We start from the raw sequence: 17,825 nt of genomic DNA, 5'->3' as shown, positions 1-17,825 counted from the left end.
CACACACTTAGACCAGAGCATGACAAATGGTCATCATCTTAAGACTGTGGAAGAGAGAAATGAAATGAAAATGTTCCCAATGAATTTTTAGAGCTGGAGAGCTAAGATAGCTGCACCAAGTGATTTAGAGGAAATTCCAGCATGAAATAATTGGAAAGTGCATCTGATGGACTGGGGTTGATCTTCCTGTCCTCACAGTAGTTTCACGGCAGGGTAATGTCTTTATTTCCAGGGATTTACCCTGATTTAAACTACTGTAACTCCATTTAAGTCACGTGGCAGTGAAACAAGTGTATTAAAAAGAAGGGAAACAATTTATGTCTTTATGCACGTGAAGGGTATTCAATCATGTTTTGTAGTCTCTGCTGCATAACTAATAAATCTTCAGCATCTGCCTTTAGCTTTTTGTAAATACAATACAAGTGAAACAATTTGAAGGAGCCCCTCTCAAGCAGGGGCTGATATGCCAGTACCTGACATGTCACCCACTCTTTTCTGCTCTAAGGATTAACCTCTTCCTCTTTTCGCGTTTGTTCCTGTCGTGTTCATTTACCCACTTACCCTGCCCCCTAGTCCTGCTCTCTTTATCCTCACGCTCCTAGCCACAGCTTCTCTTTCTTTCCAAGCGTAGTATTACATGGCTTCACGTCGTAGTGAGCTATTTGTCTTCCACTTGACTTTCATCTTGCTTCCTCCGTATTTGAAGTGGGTCCTTTCTTCAGACACGCTGCTTGGCAGCATAAGAACATGGAAACAGTGGGGGAAGAAGCAGTGGGGAAATGGGAACTTTTATTTCCTTTGAGATGACCATGGAATTTCAGGCTGAATGGCTTTTATGCTGCATTCACTTTAGAGAACAAATTAATTCAGATTTATTATTATTTTTTTTAATATTCTACATGTACAGCAAAGCTATCACTTAAAGTTTAGTTCCTGGCTTTGCTCCTATGAGATTAGGAGTCTTAATAAGATTCTATCTGTATTCATGCAAGTCTTAATTTTTCTTGCTGCTAATTATCAGAGGCCAGCTTTAAAATGCTACTTAAATTTTGACAGGTTGACTTTTTTTTTTTAAAATGTATTTTTCTGGTACTAAAGAAGCTCTGTATGTTACCCAGCATGTAGTAGTCATCGCATGGGTATCTACAATTTTCTGGAGCTAAAAGAAAGCAAGTATAAGTAGGAATTAAGAAGAGACATTTGGCTAACACATGGCAATCAGAAGACAACTACTTGCTGCTTCAAGGCTAGCTGTTGCGTACTACACTGTGATCAGCGTGAGTCGAGTTTGTATTCTGTTAGCTCTCAGTCCATCTCAGGTCTTGTTAAAATGGACGCTTCATAGCATGACTTGTTGACCTTCTAAATAATAAAGATAATGTTGTCTTCTGACAAAAGGTGATTCAGGTCACAGAGCTTCTGAGCGTATGGTGCTGTTTATATGAAAGTGGCTGCAGAACAGGTATGTCATTTACCCCTAAGGCGAAACACGTTGGAAAAGTCTCTTCCATTTTACAGATGGCTGCCGAAACTCTTGGCTAAAGCTTTTTGTAATATCCTGTCACTTTTGGCCACTTCTATAATGACTTTTATTTTTGCCCTACAAACTGTATTGCTCTGGAACTGGTCACTTGAATCAGCCTCTAAGTCATATCTAATGAACTTCTATTTCTGTTGGAACTCATCTCGACTATATAATGAAACAACTACTGAATGAAAAAAAGACGTAACTGCCCTAGAAGCAGCGGAGAGATTCATTCCATGGAAATCTGCTGGACATGGCTCAAATATTTTTGTTCTGATGCTGTGCATGACCCTCTCTTTTAGGTGTCAGTTATTCATAACTGGCTCATATAATAGAAATCCATCATTAAAGCTTAGGTTTTAAAAAGCGCGATTTTTCTAATAGTTCTTTTTGTGTTTTAAAGGTTTTAATTAGCAGAAGCTAACACCAATACAACACCATCTTGCGAGCCTTCATTTGAGGAAAAGATAATTGATCGCTATTTTCCTAATAAGTTTTATCACCACAGCGGTCAAAGTGACCTTAGCAAGTAGAGATCTTTCCTTGCTGCTGTTGCACACTAAGAAATTGTGCCTGTTAATAATGATAGCTGTTTTAAGAATAAATACTGGAAATACAGACAGTTTGAGGGAAAGAGCAAAGAAAAAATCTTTGAGGGATACATAGCTTTCAGTAAAAGCATTAGAAATGAGCTGTGTTTATTTGTTGAGGAATAGTCTGTTGCACGAAATTAAAAAATGTATTTATATATGTAGTTACCGAAAACATATATATACATAGATGTAGTTTTATTTATATAAAACTTACACACACACACTATTTACAGTATACATGCAAATATACCTCCTGGCACTGTGGATCTCAATAGAAGAAAAGTATTGTGGAGGGTTGATTGAATTAGATTTCTGTTCGCAGACTTAATTCTTGCTTGTTATTAGTGAACTATCAGTAGATCTGATGAATTAGAGGGGAAAAATCACAGTGGCTGATTTATATAATGAGTTGTCCCCCTCCCTTGCTTGGGTGGGAGTGTTTTTTCTGCCTTTGGCTGTTGATGCATGGAGGGGCTGTGGCTAGAGGAGATGTAGGTAAGCACGTACAGAATTAGTTATGAGAGTAGTAGAGAAGTCACTGATAGAAACTGTTCTTGACATCCTTTCGTGAATGTAGGGGTTGGTTGTTGCAAGGAAAGGAGGAAGAATTAACAGTTTGGCAGGGTGTCTTTTCAAAGCATATTCCTCTTGTTGACCTGCTGAAACATTAGAAATCATTGTTTTCTTATGTCTTAAAGTGAAAGTCTTCCTATTTAAAGGTTAAAAGCGAGGACAAAGCAGCAGATTGGACCGTTTACAGCAGGCTGCTGTATCCTTTCCAAATAGAAATGTAATTACTCAAAACTGGGAAGTGTGCATACATCCATCTAGGATTCCACTTTAATATGTTTTTTCCAGGATGGTGTGAGATGAAGTGTAAGATTTCTTTTTAATGGCTCCAGTGACTGCTTTTCAAAGTCTTGGAGCCTCTGAATTTGTAAGAAGAAGAATGACCTATTTTATCTCCCTTTGGAAAGACTCAAATCATAAATATTGTGGGATTTATGTTTTTGTGTGCTACCATAGTGATTAAATTTCAGCTTTTACTTTGCACCTGTTGCCAGTGTGCACATGTGGCTCTACAAAAATGTTAAGCAGTGTTTGTAGTTACTACCTGACATAAATAAATGACTGAATCTACTCCTCCAGAAGCCTCAGCACCTATTCTCAACTCCTTCCCCACCTGTGCTAATAATTACCTCACCCAAAGAGCTGCTGAAGTTTGAGTGTACCAGATGTGGCCTGCGGGCCCGCAGAGCCAGACTCTGATGGTATGTGGGCTTTATTTTTGCTCCTTGCATAATGATGTTGTGATTGTGAAAGATGGTAGTAATTAAGATGAACTAAGATTAACCGCTTCAATATTAGCTATGCATTTTGGAGTTCTATTTTTCTTTATAACATGCCAGTATTTCCTAAAGAGTGAAACAAAAATATTGGTAGCTCTGGTTGTGGGTCCAATAATAATTGTGATAATCCAGTGAAGACAGTCTAAATCAAAACTAGTTTACATTGAAGCAGGACCATGTACTGTCCATTCGGCTAGATTTTTGCGAAGCGTAGGATGTAGGGCTTTCTTTTGGCTGTTTGAATACCTGAAATTCTGAGTGTGCACGTTGTATTACAGTCATGGAGGTGAAGGCGATGTAGTTTCTAAAGGACCTAAACTAACTGTTGAAGCTGACTCTTGCGTAGACTGTTCACTGTCCTATAAAGCACCTCCAAATAGTTCAACTTCTCAGTTTATCACAGTTTGCATACTGTGATTGTCTGTTGTTAATAAGTGTTTCCCCTTTTGTTTGTCAAGAACTTCTTTTGAGCCCGTGGTGCATTATAGCATATAAAAAAGCAACGTTTGCCTTCAAAGCAAACTTATCACCATGTTCCTGACGTGTCAGCTTCATTCCCCTCCTTCATGTAGCTGTCCCTCCGGTGGCAGTGGGTACGTTGTTGTAAACTTGTAGAGGTGGGATATTTCTCTTGCATGGTCACCTAAAGTAGTTTGAGTAAAAATACTTACCAGTATCCTGTATTTTTAAACTTCTTGTAGTGTTATTTTCCATTACGACATGTACGGTCCATTGTCCTATATGCAAGATATTATGGAAAATGAATGTTTTACATTGTGTAATTTGACAATTTTCTCTGACAGGTTATTGGAACATATAATGTTAACATTTGCATAGAAATGGAGGAATTTTTAATTCTCATTTATGTTATCAATATGGTCATTATCAGCAGGGTTGACATTAAATCTTGGATGCAAACTGCATGGACTGTTAATTCACACAAACTTTAAAAAAGCAGATAAGGAGGAAATCCTGTGAGGTGCTAAACATATTTCAGGATTGTGAACGAGATGCAGAGATGTATTATAGGGGGAGAGAGCATAGAAACATAAAACGGTATTCTGCAAATCACCTGTACTTCATCTGTTGCGTTCAGAGGTGGTTGCTTCCTCTTCAGCAACAAATGTCACTAATGAACTCAGGGAGTTAGGTAAAAAGACAGGAAAGTTATTAGAAGCATGAATGGTTCTAATATAGCTTGTTGGAAGCTACTGGTTTATTGGTATGTACTGTAAGAAGTGGGAAGCCCAGTGTGCGTGGACAGGGGGCCAGATCCCATCGCTGGCTCCATCCTCCAGCCTACATGCAAGCAGAAGTCATAGAATCGTTTAGGTTGGAAAAGACCCTTAAGATCATCGAGTCCAACCGTTAACGTAACACTGCCAAGTCCACCACTACCAAGTCTGCCCCTTCTGCTAGCCAAGAGTGGTGTAAGGGGATGGACTGCCTCCTTCCCGCCCTGATCCCATACCCAGGAGTTTTGTTGGGCTGGCAGGAGTCCTCCTTTACACCTTGCACCTTCTCTGGAGGCATTTGGGCCCCAGCTGTGCTTCGGGTAGAGCGAGTAAATCTGTAGCATACCCTACCTACAGTAGTGGCAGCTCTCACGGACCTGCCCCTCTGCCTGCTCTTGCCAGGATGTTGTTTTGAGCCTTTTTGTAGGGCAAGCGCTGTAGCTGCCTTCAGCCTCTCTAGTGCTATCCGTGCACAGGCTCAGTTATTCCTTCGCACGCGGGGGACCTCACAGTCCAGGTGGCCGTGTCTCCGAGGACGGATGTTGATCTCATGTCGTGAGAGGCTGCTGCTTACGCACGTCTTTTTCCCAACCTGCAGCCAAGTGGACCTACTGATTTAACTTGCTCCTTTCCAAGGACGTATGACCATTGAAACATGTGACGTAGTGCCTTTGCAGAAAGTATTGTCAGTCAGGTGTTTTTGACTTCAGGCAATGCAAGCTATCTCCAGAGAAAACAAAATAATTCTCGTGTGTGCTTGCCTGCTTTCATTTCCTGGCCTGTCTGAATCACTTTCAGACTAAGGTCAGAGTCCTCAGAAGCGTCCTGAATTTTCTTCCAGTTTGATCTTTTCCACTTTTGAACTCTTATCCTCCTTCCTGTACCAGTTGCACCTTCAGATGATCCGTTGCTTGTCTGCTGGACTTTCTGGCAGGATCCATTTCTTAGTTTGTCCAGGGTCTTTGTCCAGGGAAGTTGCCATTTGAGTAAAGGACTATGCAAGTCTGCTGGCACAGTTTTTTTAGTCTTTGCTTCTATTTTGAAATGAAATTTAAAAGATTCCCAGAAGGTTAAAGAGGAACTGTGTATCTGATGTAGCTGAAACATATAGGTGATTGTAAGCATCTTACTCCTTTCGGTAGCTCACTCGTAACTAAGCATTGTATCCCAAGACCAGTGGCAGCATAGATGCTCTGCAGGTTTCACAAGATTGATCTGCCTTGGATACTCTTAGTTCACATTTGGAAGTTGTCTTTACAATAATGAAAGCTAATCATATAGGTTCATTTAAAAGAAAATAGCTAGCATGTATGCAGGAAAAATATCTGCAGACTTTAAGGAAAATAGACTTGACATATTCTTAATCTTATATGTGTGGGTCAGTTTTGTAAGTGAATATTTTTTTATTTATAATACATATAGATTAAAAAGCAACACATGTAAGTAAATTTTATATATAAATATATAGTTTTTTAACATACAATGATATAAATTTGTGGGCTTTTTTTTTTTTTTAAAAAGAGTGAAAGTCCTGCAGGAATATCAAGGCAGCCTTCAACAAAAGGATCAAGGCAACGCGCCAAACCCGGAGGAGAAGGTAACTAGAGGGAGGATATTATTTCTATTAAATATGCTGGAGGGTTATTGAATAGGAATAGCATAAATACTTAAATATCCATGTTTATTATTTTCAGTGCTTGTTTTATACTCCCTGTCTGCATTTATGAATCCAGTAGGCAATTTTTCTGCATGGATTTGATACATAGAAAGAGGTACTCAGTTCAGTTTGCTTGCATTCCTCATGCACAATTGCAGATATAAACTCAGCCTGCTCTTGATATTGATTGTGTTCTCTCTGAATGGGCTTTTTTAGTTGGTCTACAACTATTTCTTTTTCTGTTAGTTTCACAAGAACTGTTTCTTTGCTTAATAATCTAGCAAGTTTAGACAAATATGCCTTGCGAAACTTTGTTTTGTTGTTTTCCCCTCTATCACTGAGGATTAGTGGACAGTATGTCTGAGTTGATGAAATGATTGCACGTTGCCTTTACATAAAGTCACATGTAAAGGTTTGGTAAATGTTTACAGCAGAGCAATATTCAGCACAGTATTTTTGTTTTAGTAAGACTTAAGATAGGTTGTTTAAGGTTGTTTTAGTAAGATGAAAGACATTTGTGAGGCAAAATGTGCTTTCCTGTAGGGATAAATCATAAAGCCATGAACCCTGAATTTGTAACTTTATCACTTAGTAATATTTGGGAAGAGTGCTGTTCCTAAATTTGTCTAGGGACTCCAAACTTCACTTATTTTCTGAATTTTTCAATCGTTTCTCAAGGATCTGAAGTCTTAGTGTTTGGTCTTTAGAAATTTTGGGTTTCTAAATGAAAAGATCATATTTGTCAAAAAAACCCAACCAACAAAGCAAAACAAAACAAACAAACAAAAAGGCATGTTCCCTGAGATGAACTGAGTACTGGCCAGTGCAAAAAGGAATTTCCCTGGATATTTGTTCAATAAGCAGTACACTAAACCATCCACGTTTGTATTACACTTTCTGGGGTTTCCTTGGTGAAAAGACGGTTGGGTGAATTCAAGACTAGCCAAACCTTTCTGAGTGATTTCCATAGCTTGAGACACTTAAAATACTCCAGGTGTAAGCTGGAGAACAGGTGAAGATAAGGTGTTAAGCAAAACCTCTGGCTTGCAGCCCATTTGATGATTAGAGAAGATTCCTCTGAGTATTGAAACAACGGCACATGTTTGTAGATCTTTGACTTTCTCCAGTGTCTGTCATTACAGCTGTGGTCAACTGTATTGTACCTGGGCTGGTGTCAGGTTAGGACCTTGTGATTTGAGTTGGGACAGGGAAGGTGATCTGGGTATCATCAGTACTGAGTCCTATCCCACGTCATCTTCCGCAGCAGCTCAACCAAGCGTAAGGAACCAAGCCCTGCTGCATTTCTGCTGAGAGTGCTGGGGAAGGAAGGACGGATATTTATTTGTTACAGAGGAATTTTCAGCAGGAAATGAGAATCTGTAAAAGGCCCATCTCTTTGTGCCGGCCAGGAGTCGCCCCTGGTAGCGGTGTGGCCACCACCCTGAGTCTTGACAGCAGACGAGGAGGTAGCTCTGTAGTCATCTCGTCCTTGCTTCAGTGCTGTCAAGACTGTCACTTGTGATAACAGATCTGTGGTGTCCGTGCTTGTCCATTAGGAAGTGGATTGATATAAACTGTAATTGTATTGATTACAGGCCATTGTACCAGCCTTTGGATGATAACCTCTTCTGAGTCTTTGTTCACTGGAGCTATTTAACAAATGGTACAATCATCAATAAACATCTCTCCTCATCTGCCTTGCACCTGCATTAGTCATTTCTCTTTGTCTCTCGGGGCAAGATTTAAGTGAAGATTTTAGTCTTGAGATGGTTTTGACTGAGTTTAATTGACAGTTGTGCCAGGCTTTGCAAATAAGTAAATTATTTTATTTTATCTGTTAAGCTGCTTCATTGCAATTGATTATGTCACCAGCTTTTGTATGTAAGTGTATTAAATATTGTATTTGCATACTACCTGGCAACTAGATTCTCTTCAGAATATCCCAAGTACTTAATACTTTCACATCAGGAAGAAAGGAATCTAAACTTAGGACTGCTAGCCCTTTGTATAAGAAAGCCAAGAGGAAGAGCCTAGAGAAACACGTAGGTAAGGAATAAAACTGGCTGGTACCTGGACCTCATACGACGACAGTGTAACTGCAGTTTCTGTCTGTATTTAAATGCCTTTTCCCCCTGCTCTTATTTCAGTGACCTGATTATTTACTATGATTCAAATTTTCTTTCAATGGTTTTGTGCCCTGGGCGCTGATATTTTATTTCTAATGAAGAAGTCACTGTACATAAATCAGTTTAACACCTCTGTTCAGAAGATACAGCACCACCTCTGAATTGATACCTGTTAAAATAGCTAATTCTGGCTGAAGACTGGTACTGTTTAGACTAATGAAGCGTGAAGATCTTCGTGCGCTTAATCTGCCAATGTCACTGTTATTAATTTATGTAAAGAGATTGTGTGTTGCTGTGTGTCTTCCCAAGCATCCACGTTTTCTTTGGGTTTCTGTTTTAGTAGGTTTCCATGTGTCTGAGGCAAAACACTGAAGTTATATCAGAGCTTGGGTAGTGTTTTCAGAACAATCAATAGCCATGTTTTCAAAAGGACTTGGGGAAAAAATTAAAAAGATGTTTAGGCACCTTAAATGCCTTGGAAAAGATCTGGCACTTTGGATATGAATGTCTGTTGACTTAGGAGCTTAATTCAAGTTGGTGCTTGAAAATTGAAAATTTTACGTCACATTTCATGTACTTATGTGCTGTGAGGTTTTAATAATTTTGCAGCTGAAAAATACCATCTGGATTCCATTAAATGTAGTCTTATTTTACTATGTAGTGATCTTTAGCTGATCCTATAACTTTTTTTATTTCCCAAGATTTGAATATTTGTTTTATAGCCTGAACTGGCGCTAAACTACAGTGACCAGACACGCCCCATTTTATAGGATCGTCCCTTCTTTAAAATCAGGATCCAGTTTTTCTGATAAATGAAATACGGTTAACGACTTATCCTGTGTTTTGGCTTTAAGGTAAATATTTTAAAATACTCCTCATGATGCAGCAAGCCAGTGCACTCACATTTCAGTTTACCTAAGCGATAAATACTTTGGGGCATTAGCCCTCTTTTTGTTCTAAGGCAGCAGAGCTGCAGTAGGTGAGTAGGGCTCGTAGGTGCTCCAGTGAGTAATCCAGAGGGTAGCAAAAACCTTCTGGAGCTATGCTGATGCCTATGGCACACTGGTCTCTGTAGTTACTGGTGATAATGATCAGAGCTTTCTATATTTTCTGATCTTAACTGGAGATAAATAAATGCACAACAGGAGAACACAAAAAGGCTAGTGTCATGACTAACCTTGTGATAAACCTAACTGAAGTGGTGAATGGAGGACTAGTTGAGCAAAACCAGGTATATTTGCTATCCTGGTAGTTAAGACAAGTTAGACCAGCATTTGCTAACCTCTGTTATGAACAAATTCCTAATGGTATTGGAGCAAATGCTTTGTTGTGGGTTTTTTTATAGTTAACGTTACATTTATTACTACTCAGGCAATGACTGCTTTTATAGTTGCAACATGCCTTGCAGCAAAAATTGTATCATGCAATAGAGACCATTTTTGCTACTTTAGAAGTTGATTGATAAATTGAACGTAATTTTTTTTTTTTAAACCTGCAGTTGCTCTTAATTGAGATCTGAACAGGTTTCCTTTCAGACGCTGAATTACTTTCTAAATAGAAATGATGGAGTAAAGTGCTTCACTTTCCACTGTTGGTTTGGCTTTCCTGCTAAGCTCCAGACCTTATGGGTAACTTGTAGCACTGCTGTATAGATTGGTGATGAATGTTTAAATGGGAGTTTCAGTTTTATTAAATGCCAATTCATCCTGGCCTTAGTCAGCACAGGTAAATGAAAGTGCTGGTTGGCCTTTCTCTGCTGTGTGTTAATCTCCTCCTAACCTAGAAGAACTCAGTATTTCTGCTTCAGTGGACTATATATCTTTGTGGATGCTTCCCGTGGCTTGGGTGGAGGAGTAGATCCTCCGCTATTGATGTGTATGTCCTGAAAGCTTCACCTTCATGCTGCACGTGGGAATTTCATCGCTGGTTTTAGAAGTGTTGGATGTTTCAACTCAAGCATTAGGCAGGGCTCTGTCTAGTAAATCTTTTCCCGTGCTATCAAAACTGTTTGTTCATTTGTTCTGATGGTAGAAATGTTACCTGAGGTCCCCTGGCTGTAGGTAGGGGCCCTGTGAATCTGTCTTTACCTTTGCATTACAGTTACCTGTTTGCAGATAAGGAGATTTGGAAGCGCTGGGTTCAGTTCCTGGGCAGTGCTTTGAGCATCTCTCGTTTTAAACACGCGTGCTCTTTCTGTATCTGTAATCTTACCTATTTCTGAATTTATTCTGCTTCTGCTGCATTTTAAGGAGTGTAAGAACTGAACATGTTACTCCAAGTGAGGGGTGTGTGGGTGTGTGTGTATATATTTTTAACGATAAGACTAAAACTAAGTATTCTACCCATTCTGTACATATCTTGATGAACTGTATGAATAGTTTAACTTTTCTTGACCACGTGTGTTCAATGCACAGGTATTTTTCAGGAATGATGTACAAATGGTGCTAAATCGTTTCTCCTTTGCGTCCCTCCGCCCTGAATGTCTCTTCTCCCTGGGCAGATAATTTAGAAATCAGATGTATACCTGAATATTTCAGCTTTCTTCCACTGTGTGTTACTTTGGTTTTGTCAACATCGTCCTATTGTAACTGGGGGAATTAATTTAAGATAATTGATTGATGAAATGGTCTTTCATTTTTTTTGTAAAAATAAAACTGTTTTAGGTAGCAGCAAAAGTGAGCAGCATTTGTGGGCTAGGCTCTTCTATAGCATCATCAGCAAGTTGCGGAGTTCAGCTACCAGAAATCAGCTTTTCTTGCTTGAAATTTCTTAATGGCTTTAGTATGAACTGTGTTTAAAGCTAAAGCCTTTGCAACAAACCAAAGTGCATTATGCATTCCAAGTAGTACACAAACAATATTGTGTATTTTAGCAATTACTTAGACTTTAGGTAAATATCGTATTGTTTCACCAGCTATCAGGCTAATATCTGTAAATTGTTTCTGAATTGAAGAAGTTGCCATTAGTTTGCAGTAACATAAGGAGTTCAGTCAGCGGTCATGTAAAAAGTCTATGTGAACTTTGAATGTTATTTATTTACACTCAAGATGGTTTATTAAACTAGGATAGCCCTTAAAGAAATAGTAAGTGTAACAAGTATTTAGCATGGCTTTTTATTTTAAATTTTTATTGTATCTTTGGTTTCATTTGACTATAAACTGTTTTGTTATAGGAACTGTGGAAATGAAGAGCGTGGCAGATAGAATTTCAGAGGACAGTGTTGCTAAACTGCAAGAGAAAGCTGAACCAGGACTTGCAGTAAAACAGAAAGGTAGGGAGAATAAAACTTGACTGCCTTTGAAAGTCTAACTTGAGTGCTTCAGGGTCGAACTTGAATCCATTCAGCTAAATGATTTAAGGAGGGTGATTTACACTTAATCCAACTGCTGCCTTGTGTTTTAATCACATCTTGTGATTAATGTCCTGGTTTGAAAAATGTACGTTCCCTGATAAAACAGTTACTTTTATTTTCTCTTTCCTTACTCTTATTCAAGTTTTCAAAGAGACTAGTGCTTACAGTGTTCCAAGGAAAATCCAGAGCTGCTGCGCCTGAATCCCTTGGTGACTTGTTCTATGTAAGAACGGAATCATTGCACATTGCCCTTTTGTACAAGTATTTGGGAGTCTCACTTAGTGTTTGCATTTTACAGGATTTTAGACGAAAATTCCATCTCTGCATTCTTATTTCTCTATTTTTTTTTTTTCCAAGTTGTATATAGCTCCCAAGACATACGTTGTTAATGAGGTATTTGTATCCAGCTACAGTATACATGGAGCCATAGAAGCAAAATGTAGGAGGGAGAGCTGAGATTTAAGCAAAAGGCTGTGGTTTTGTTTTCTCCAGGTCCAGATGCTCGACCTAGTTGGGAGAGTTGATACCGTGTATGTGGGAGGTCAAAGGCTGTTTCCCAGTCCACCTGTGGCCTTCAGGGCCTCATAGCTGTGTCAGTCTAATGAAATGTAGACGGTTGGCCAAGACATTTGTGTGACCTTACACAACTGGGAGAACTTCCACGCTAATTCCTTCTAATCTTTTGGAGCTGTCTTGTCTATTGGAATGTATCTGTTATGGAATATAACTTTCCTCTATTTATAATTTGAATGTATGAAAGAGGATTTCATATGATTTGAATGTATGTAAGAGGAGTACCCCCAGGTTCTTTATTGATTTGGACTGGATTCTCGGATGGTATAAGAACCAAATATTGTATTGACTGTTCTTTGTTTTCAGCTTTATTCAATAAGGTAGTCTAACATAGTAGTGCATTAGTGAACCTTAATTTTCTGTAAGTTCTTATAGAGATGAAATCGTCATTCACACATTTAACAGCTTTCACAGCTGGAATGTGAAATCATTATGACAGTCGATAAGAACAGTCGTTGCAGATAGCTAAGTTGGATGCTATTTGGAGTAATCATAAGACAGGGATCACCTGTCCCTTCTTGCTGTGTTCTTGCGTCTTTAACTGCAAATGAAAGTTTCCAAAGGAAGAATCGTTTATAGGATTTTAAAAACATTGTTTAATGGCTGACATAAACTTATTTTCCTGGATCTTTTGGAGTATTATTTCTGCATTCTGCCTCAGTCTTATATTCGGTTTCTGAGCGTTGAGGCTCTGAACCTTTCCATTGTGTGGTGGATTTTTTTTTTCCTTTGTTTGTTTTTTTTTAATAACTGAGGATTTGTGAGCATATCAGTTATTCTCCCTTGGTGTCCTCCATTAGGAATCCTCACTGGCTAGTTCATGGTAGCCTCTTAAATAAGAAGTATATGTTTAAAGCTTTCTGGCAAAAGGATGTTTTGGCCTGCCTCAGCTATTTCCTCATACACCCCTGAAGTTACTTAGGTTCCACTTTCTTTAGACGCGTGCACATAAATGCACCCGCTGTGGCAAGAAGGGAGGAACAGCTGGATTTCACGGTCACACTATAAAAGTGTAGGCCTGCATGAGGCTTTTTCAGAAGCTGATGATTATGTAAGATTTTTCTGAACCTTGTTAAATTCTAAAACGAGCTTTTTGGGGAGTTTTCACTGGTGCGGTTTATCTTCTCACAGTTTTGGTAATTACGTTGAGGTACGCCTCTCTGGGAGAAGTAATGCCAGGCTCCTTTCTAAAGTTTATCTCAAAGTAACCTTAAGATGTTATCACTGACTCAGTTGAGCCATCACAGCCACCTACCACCCATCCGCAGAGAACTTGCCTATACGTAAAATGTGAACGTCCTTTCCACCAGCTTGGCACAGGGGCTGGGAGGGCAGTGTCTTAAACCGAGTCGTGCTGATCCAGTTCTTCAGGCAGTGTGTGAATGCACATGCTAACGGGAGGGAATGGCAAGCGTGAAGGCAGGAGGGCTGATTTGGTGGCAGTGCCAGTTTACACTAGCGGAAGGGTTTAGGAAATGACTGAAACTCTGCTTAGGTTGTCACTGCATTCTGGAGGTCACAGTCCTTGCAAGATGCTTAGGCACTGACTTGTTTGCTTATGTAGCTGGTCCATGATACCGTTTGGTTGGTGAATTGTGCATTAGATTTATACTCGAGCTAACTCCAGTGGAATTAAATAGAAACTGGGTGTTGAAACTGCGTGGAAATCACAGTTGCTGTCCTTCCGCAACTCCAAACCTACCTTTGGAGTTGGTTAGCCAGAGAAGAGCTGACGATAGTTCTTCCACAAGGTTTTCAAGCGTTTAGGGGGTACTGGGGACTACTTAAAAAAAAGTATTACATTCTGTGAACTGCTTCTGAATTTGCTCTGGACCTTTAATTTTTGTATTTCTGGACTGTGTAAACTTACTTTGAGGGGTCAGCAGTCCCCGTGCTTTCCTAGTTCAAAGCAGATTGGCATGGCTTTGCCTTTCAAACCTGTTGTACAGATTTATAGAATTCACCTTTTACACATCTCATTTAACTTTCAGGAGTGTCTACTCAGATATTCTATCAAGACAAACATTTTGATCCTCCACTGTCTCTTGACTTTTTAAAAAAGTTTCATTTCTGAGGAGTGTGTTCAGCTTAGTGACTGGAACGTTGATGCCTTTAGCACAGAAGTGTGAGTTTGTTGGAAACGCTCCCTAATGTGTTTGTCCCTATTCTCCCGGCCCTGGTAGTAGTTCCCAAGTAAGAAGCTGGCTGTAGTTCTTGTTGTGTGCTTCATGCCTAACTTGGTCAGGTTCTTATTAAAGAATTTATGTAACTGATCTATAATCAATGTATTGTTATTGCCAGGTGAATTTGCCAGTGACTCGGGACATTATAGCGACAAAAGACCAGCACTGAACATACACTGATAGTTAAAAACTTACTTCTAATAGAAAAAACAGTGCTTTTTAATAAATAAAGCAATTCTCTAGTTTAGTGCTTTTTTCCTTTTATGCTATGTATTAAAGAATTTTTAAACTGTAACATAATTTAGTTGTGTTTGAATGCTTTGAGTAGACTGTATCCAAGTAGCTTCTATTTAAAAGAATACCAAAAAGCCATCTATGAGAGTGCTTTGTACTTTGGGTTAAGTGTTTTTAAAAAAAAAAAAAAAAGAGAAGTAATAGTTTATGAGCATTTTATGGGTTCTAACTTGAAAATAAGCAGAACCTGTGGGGAACTTTTTGCAATGTATTGCAGGTGGTTATTGCAACAACCAGATTAATAAAATGTACGTTTGCCATTTTCTTCATGTCAGTACATGACTTTGTTTCCCTCCTCCTATTACTTGTTGCATTTGTGGCTTCTGTTCGTATTAAAAGTGAAAGTGATCCACAAAACCTTTCCTCCAATAACTGGATAATTGGGCCAGTAATAGACAGCGAATGTGGAAATCTCCTGGAAATCTGAAATATAGGAGGTCCCTGAAGCATCTCTTGGTTTGCTCTGTGCAGGTGTCACAGCACGGTGCTGTCATACCGTCACTGCTCTGTCTCCACTGGTGCTGTGGGGCTGGGATGAACCAGGGAAGTGAGATTTTAGAGACGCTCATTTTTCACACAGAGTAAATGAATGCTTGCAGGACTCTTTGCAACTGTTGACTTTCTATCTCGTGAGCAGCTCTTACGTCGGTGTGATGCGTATCGGGACGTAGCGGGAACAAGAAATCAGCTGAGACCTTCACTATGGCCGATAACTGCTCCAAAAGCTGAATTTCTTTAGCAGGCTGCCCTCCTTGCTTAATGGTAGCTGTCTCTTTGAAAACAAACATAGCAGTTCGTGCAGGCGTCGTTTCCTGGGAGCTGGGTGTATATAGAGGCAAGGGAGGACTGTACGTGCTTCCCGCAAACCTGCAGAAACCTGCTGTGCCAAAGGTCAGCGATGGCTTTCCGGTATGAGAAGTGAAGCTGTACTATTAACAGACTGAATGTAACACACAAAAAAAAATTAAAAATCCTGGACATGCTCATGCCTCTCCCCAAGCCTGTCTGCATAAAGGCTGCCAAAGAGTTCTTCCTTCGGTCTGACTTACCCAGGGTACCCACGGTCACCAGTGGGCTGTCTCAGCTCCTGTGATTGCATGTGCAGGCTCCAAGCAGAGCCCTTATGCAAAATCAAATATTTTCTTAAGGAGCAGAGCTCTGGTTTTTATTTCTCCGTACTTTTGTCATCTCCCATCATGTGGGAAAATGCCTTTCGCTGTGTGGAAGGGGAATTTTGAAAACCTTATCGCATCCGTTAGGCAGGAATGCTAAAGTAGGTACCCCGGGAAGTGCAAGAAACTGGTGGTACAGCCAGCAACAGAGCACAACTTTCTGACTTGGGCCTGGCTTGGTCCTAACGTAGGGACCACTCCAGCTCGTGTCCCAGTGACTGTAGGATTCGTTGGTCCTGTACCAGTAAGACTGAGGGAAAACTTAACATAGCACTTACGGTTGTTAAGTGTATTTACGTATCTTCCTTATGTTCTCTGGTGGACCACAGGTAGAATTAATACACTGTATAAAAAAGTAGTATATGTACTGTTCAGTAGTTTTTAAATGAGAAGGTCCTGCCTGTGAAACGGCTGTTCAGAGAATACGCACAAACCCATTAGGGAAGTAGAATGCAGTAGACTCTGGGAAAGAACTTGCATTTCTTTGCCTAAATTTAGGCTGGTAAAAGCCCAGCTGCCTTGACCTTTTTTCTGTCAATGGTGCCATTTGTTGGTGATTTCAGAGCAGAAGGACACTGAAGTGGACAACAGCGTTAGAGGAGTTTTTTCTGTGTGTGGCATTACATGGAAGACATACTTACCGAACAGATTTCATCTGAGCAAGCTTTCTAGATGGAATCCAAGAACAGCGAATGCTTTCTACCTACCAAAATTATTTATAGAAATGTTAAAGCAGAAAGTGGTGAATGATGTCCATAATCCTGCACAGTTAGGTTGTCAAGGCAAAGATGTCATTCATCTTGTTCTCTGCCATTAGAGAGAACGGTCTAACCTGAGCTTGGCAGGTGTGGCTTCATGCTGCTAACTGCACTGGACTGGTCAGAGTAACTGGGTGGGAAACCTATCAACTGGGAAGGAGCGGTTAAACTGGTTCTATCCGATTTAAATTGCAAATGGAGAGCGTAACTATGGTGGGATTACAGAAGAAGCCCTCGTCCTCAAATCATAGAGTTCTTGATGTTGAAAGGGACGGACAGATGGAGGTCAGCCAGTCCAACCCCCTGCTCAAATCTGGGTCAACTAAGAATACTGGTAGAGGGAAATAAGAAGTTAAGGTACACAAAAGAAGGGTTTAAAAAAACCCCAGGATAGAGAATACAGGGTTTTTTTAATACGGTTTTTCCTCTTACGATTTTGTATAATGAGCAGCTTGAAATATTGCAAATGTTACCACGCAACTATGGAAGAATTGAGGGAGGTGATGTCATTTTCACAGATGAGGGAATTTCACAGTATTAAGAAACAAATAAAAAAAATAAAGAAATTTTAAATGTTTTTTCAGTGTCCCTTTTGAATTGTGAATGCTCCAAGATGTTTAAAAACTGGAAGTTCACAAGATATTTAACTTTTATGTAAGCTTATAGAATTTTATTTCTAATTTAAAAAGTTTGTCATGTGATGTATTTCATGAGCACACATTCAAATATAGTGCTGATAAGATTCAAAATACTGTCGTAAGAAAAGTTAGATTTGCCTTGCCAGCTAAGCCAAAATTGTATGTTTGTTTTGTTTAATAGAAGGAGAAATGGAGAATGTGGCTCCTGAAAAGCCTGCAGTATCTGAAAACGGTGAAGTACCGAATGATCTTCCACCTCAGCCCATCCAAAGGTTTGTTCCTCTCCTTTATTCTGTTTGAATCAAACTCTGATGTGTCTGGAGGTAAGACAGTCAGTCCATTTGAAAACAGCAAGGCGGCTTGGAGCAGT

The 17,825-nt window shown here is 39.6% G+C and overlaps 1 protein-coding gene across 1 annotated transcript in view; it reads left to right on the top strand.

Annotated features, from left to right (window-relative positions):
• Positions 1 to 17,825, top strand: part of TRAF3IP1 (TRAF3 interacting protein 1) — a 44,797-nt gene that overhangs the window by 10,150 nt on the left and 16,822 nt on the right. The window contains 3 exon segments of the mRNA XM_050899728.1: positions 6,224 to 6,299; positions 11,658 to 11,756; positions 17,637 to 17,727. Coding sequence (XP_050755685.1) covers positions 6,224 to 6,299; positions 11,658 to 11,756; positions 17,637 to 17,727 — 266 coding nt within the window.

Source organism: Gymnogyps californianus, chromosome 7, assembly GCF_018139145.2.
Source record: "Gymnogyps californianus isolate 813 chromosome 7, ASM1813914v2, whole genome shotgun sequence".
In the NCBI taxonomy this organism is placed as follows: domain Eukaryota; kingdom Metazoa; phylum Chordata; class Aves; order Accipitriformes; family Cathartidae; genus Gymnogyps; species Gymnogyps californianus.
Note: the sequence above shows the minus strand (reverse complement) of the source record. Positions and strands in the feature narration are given on the sequence as shown.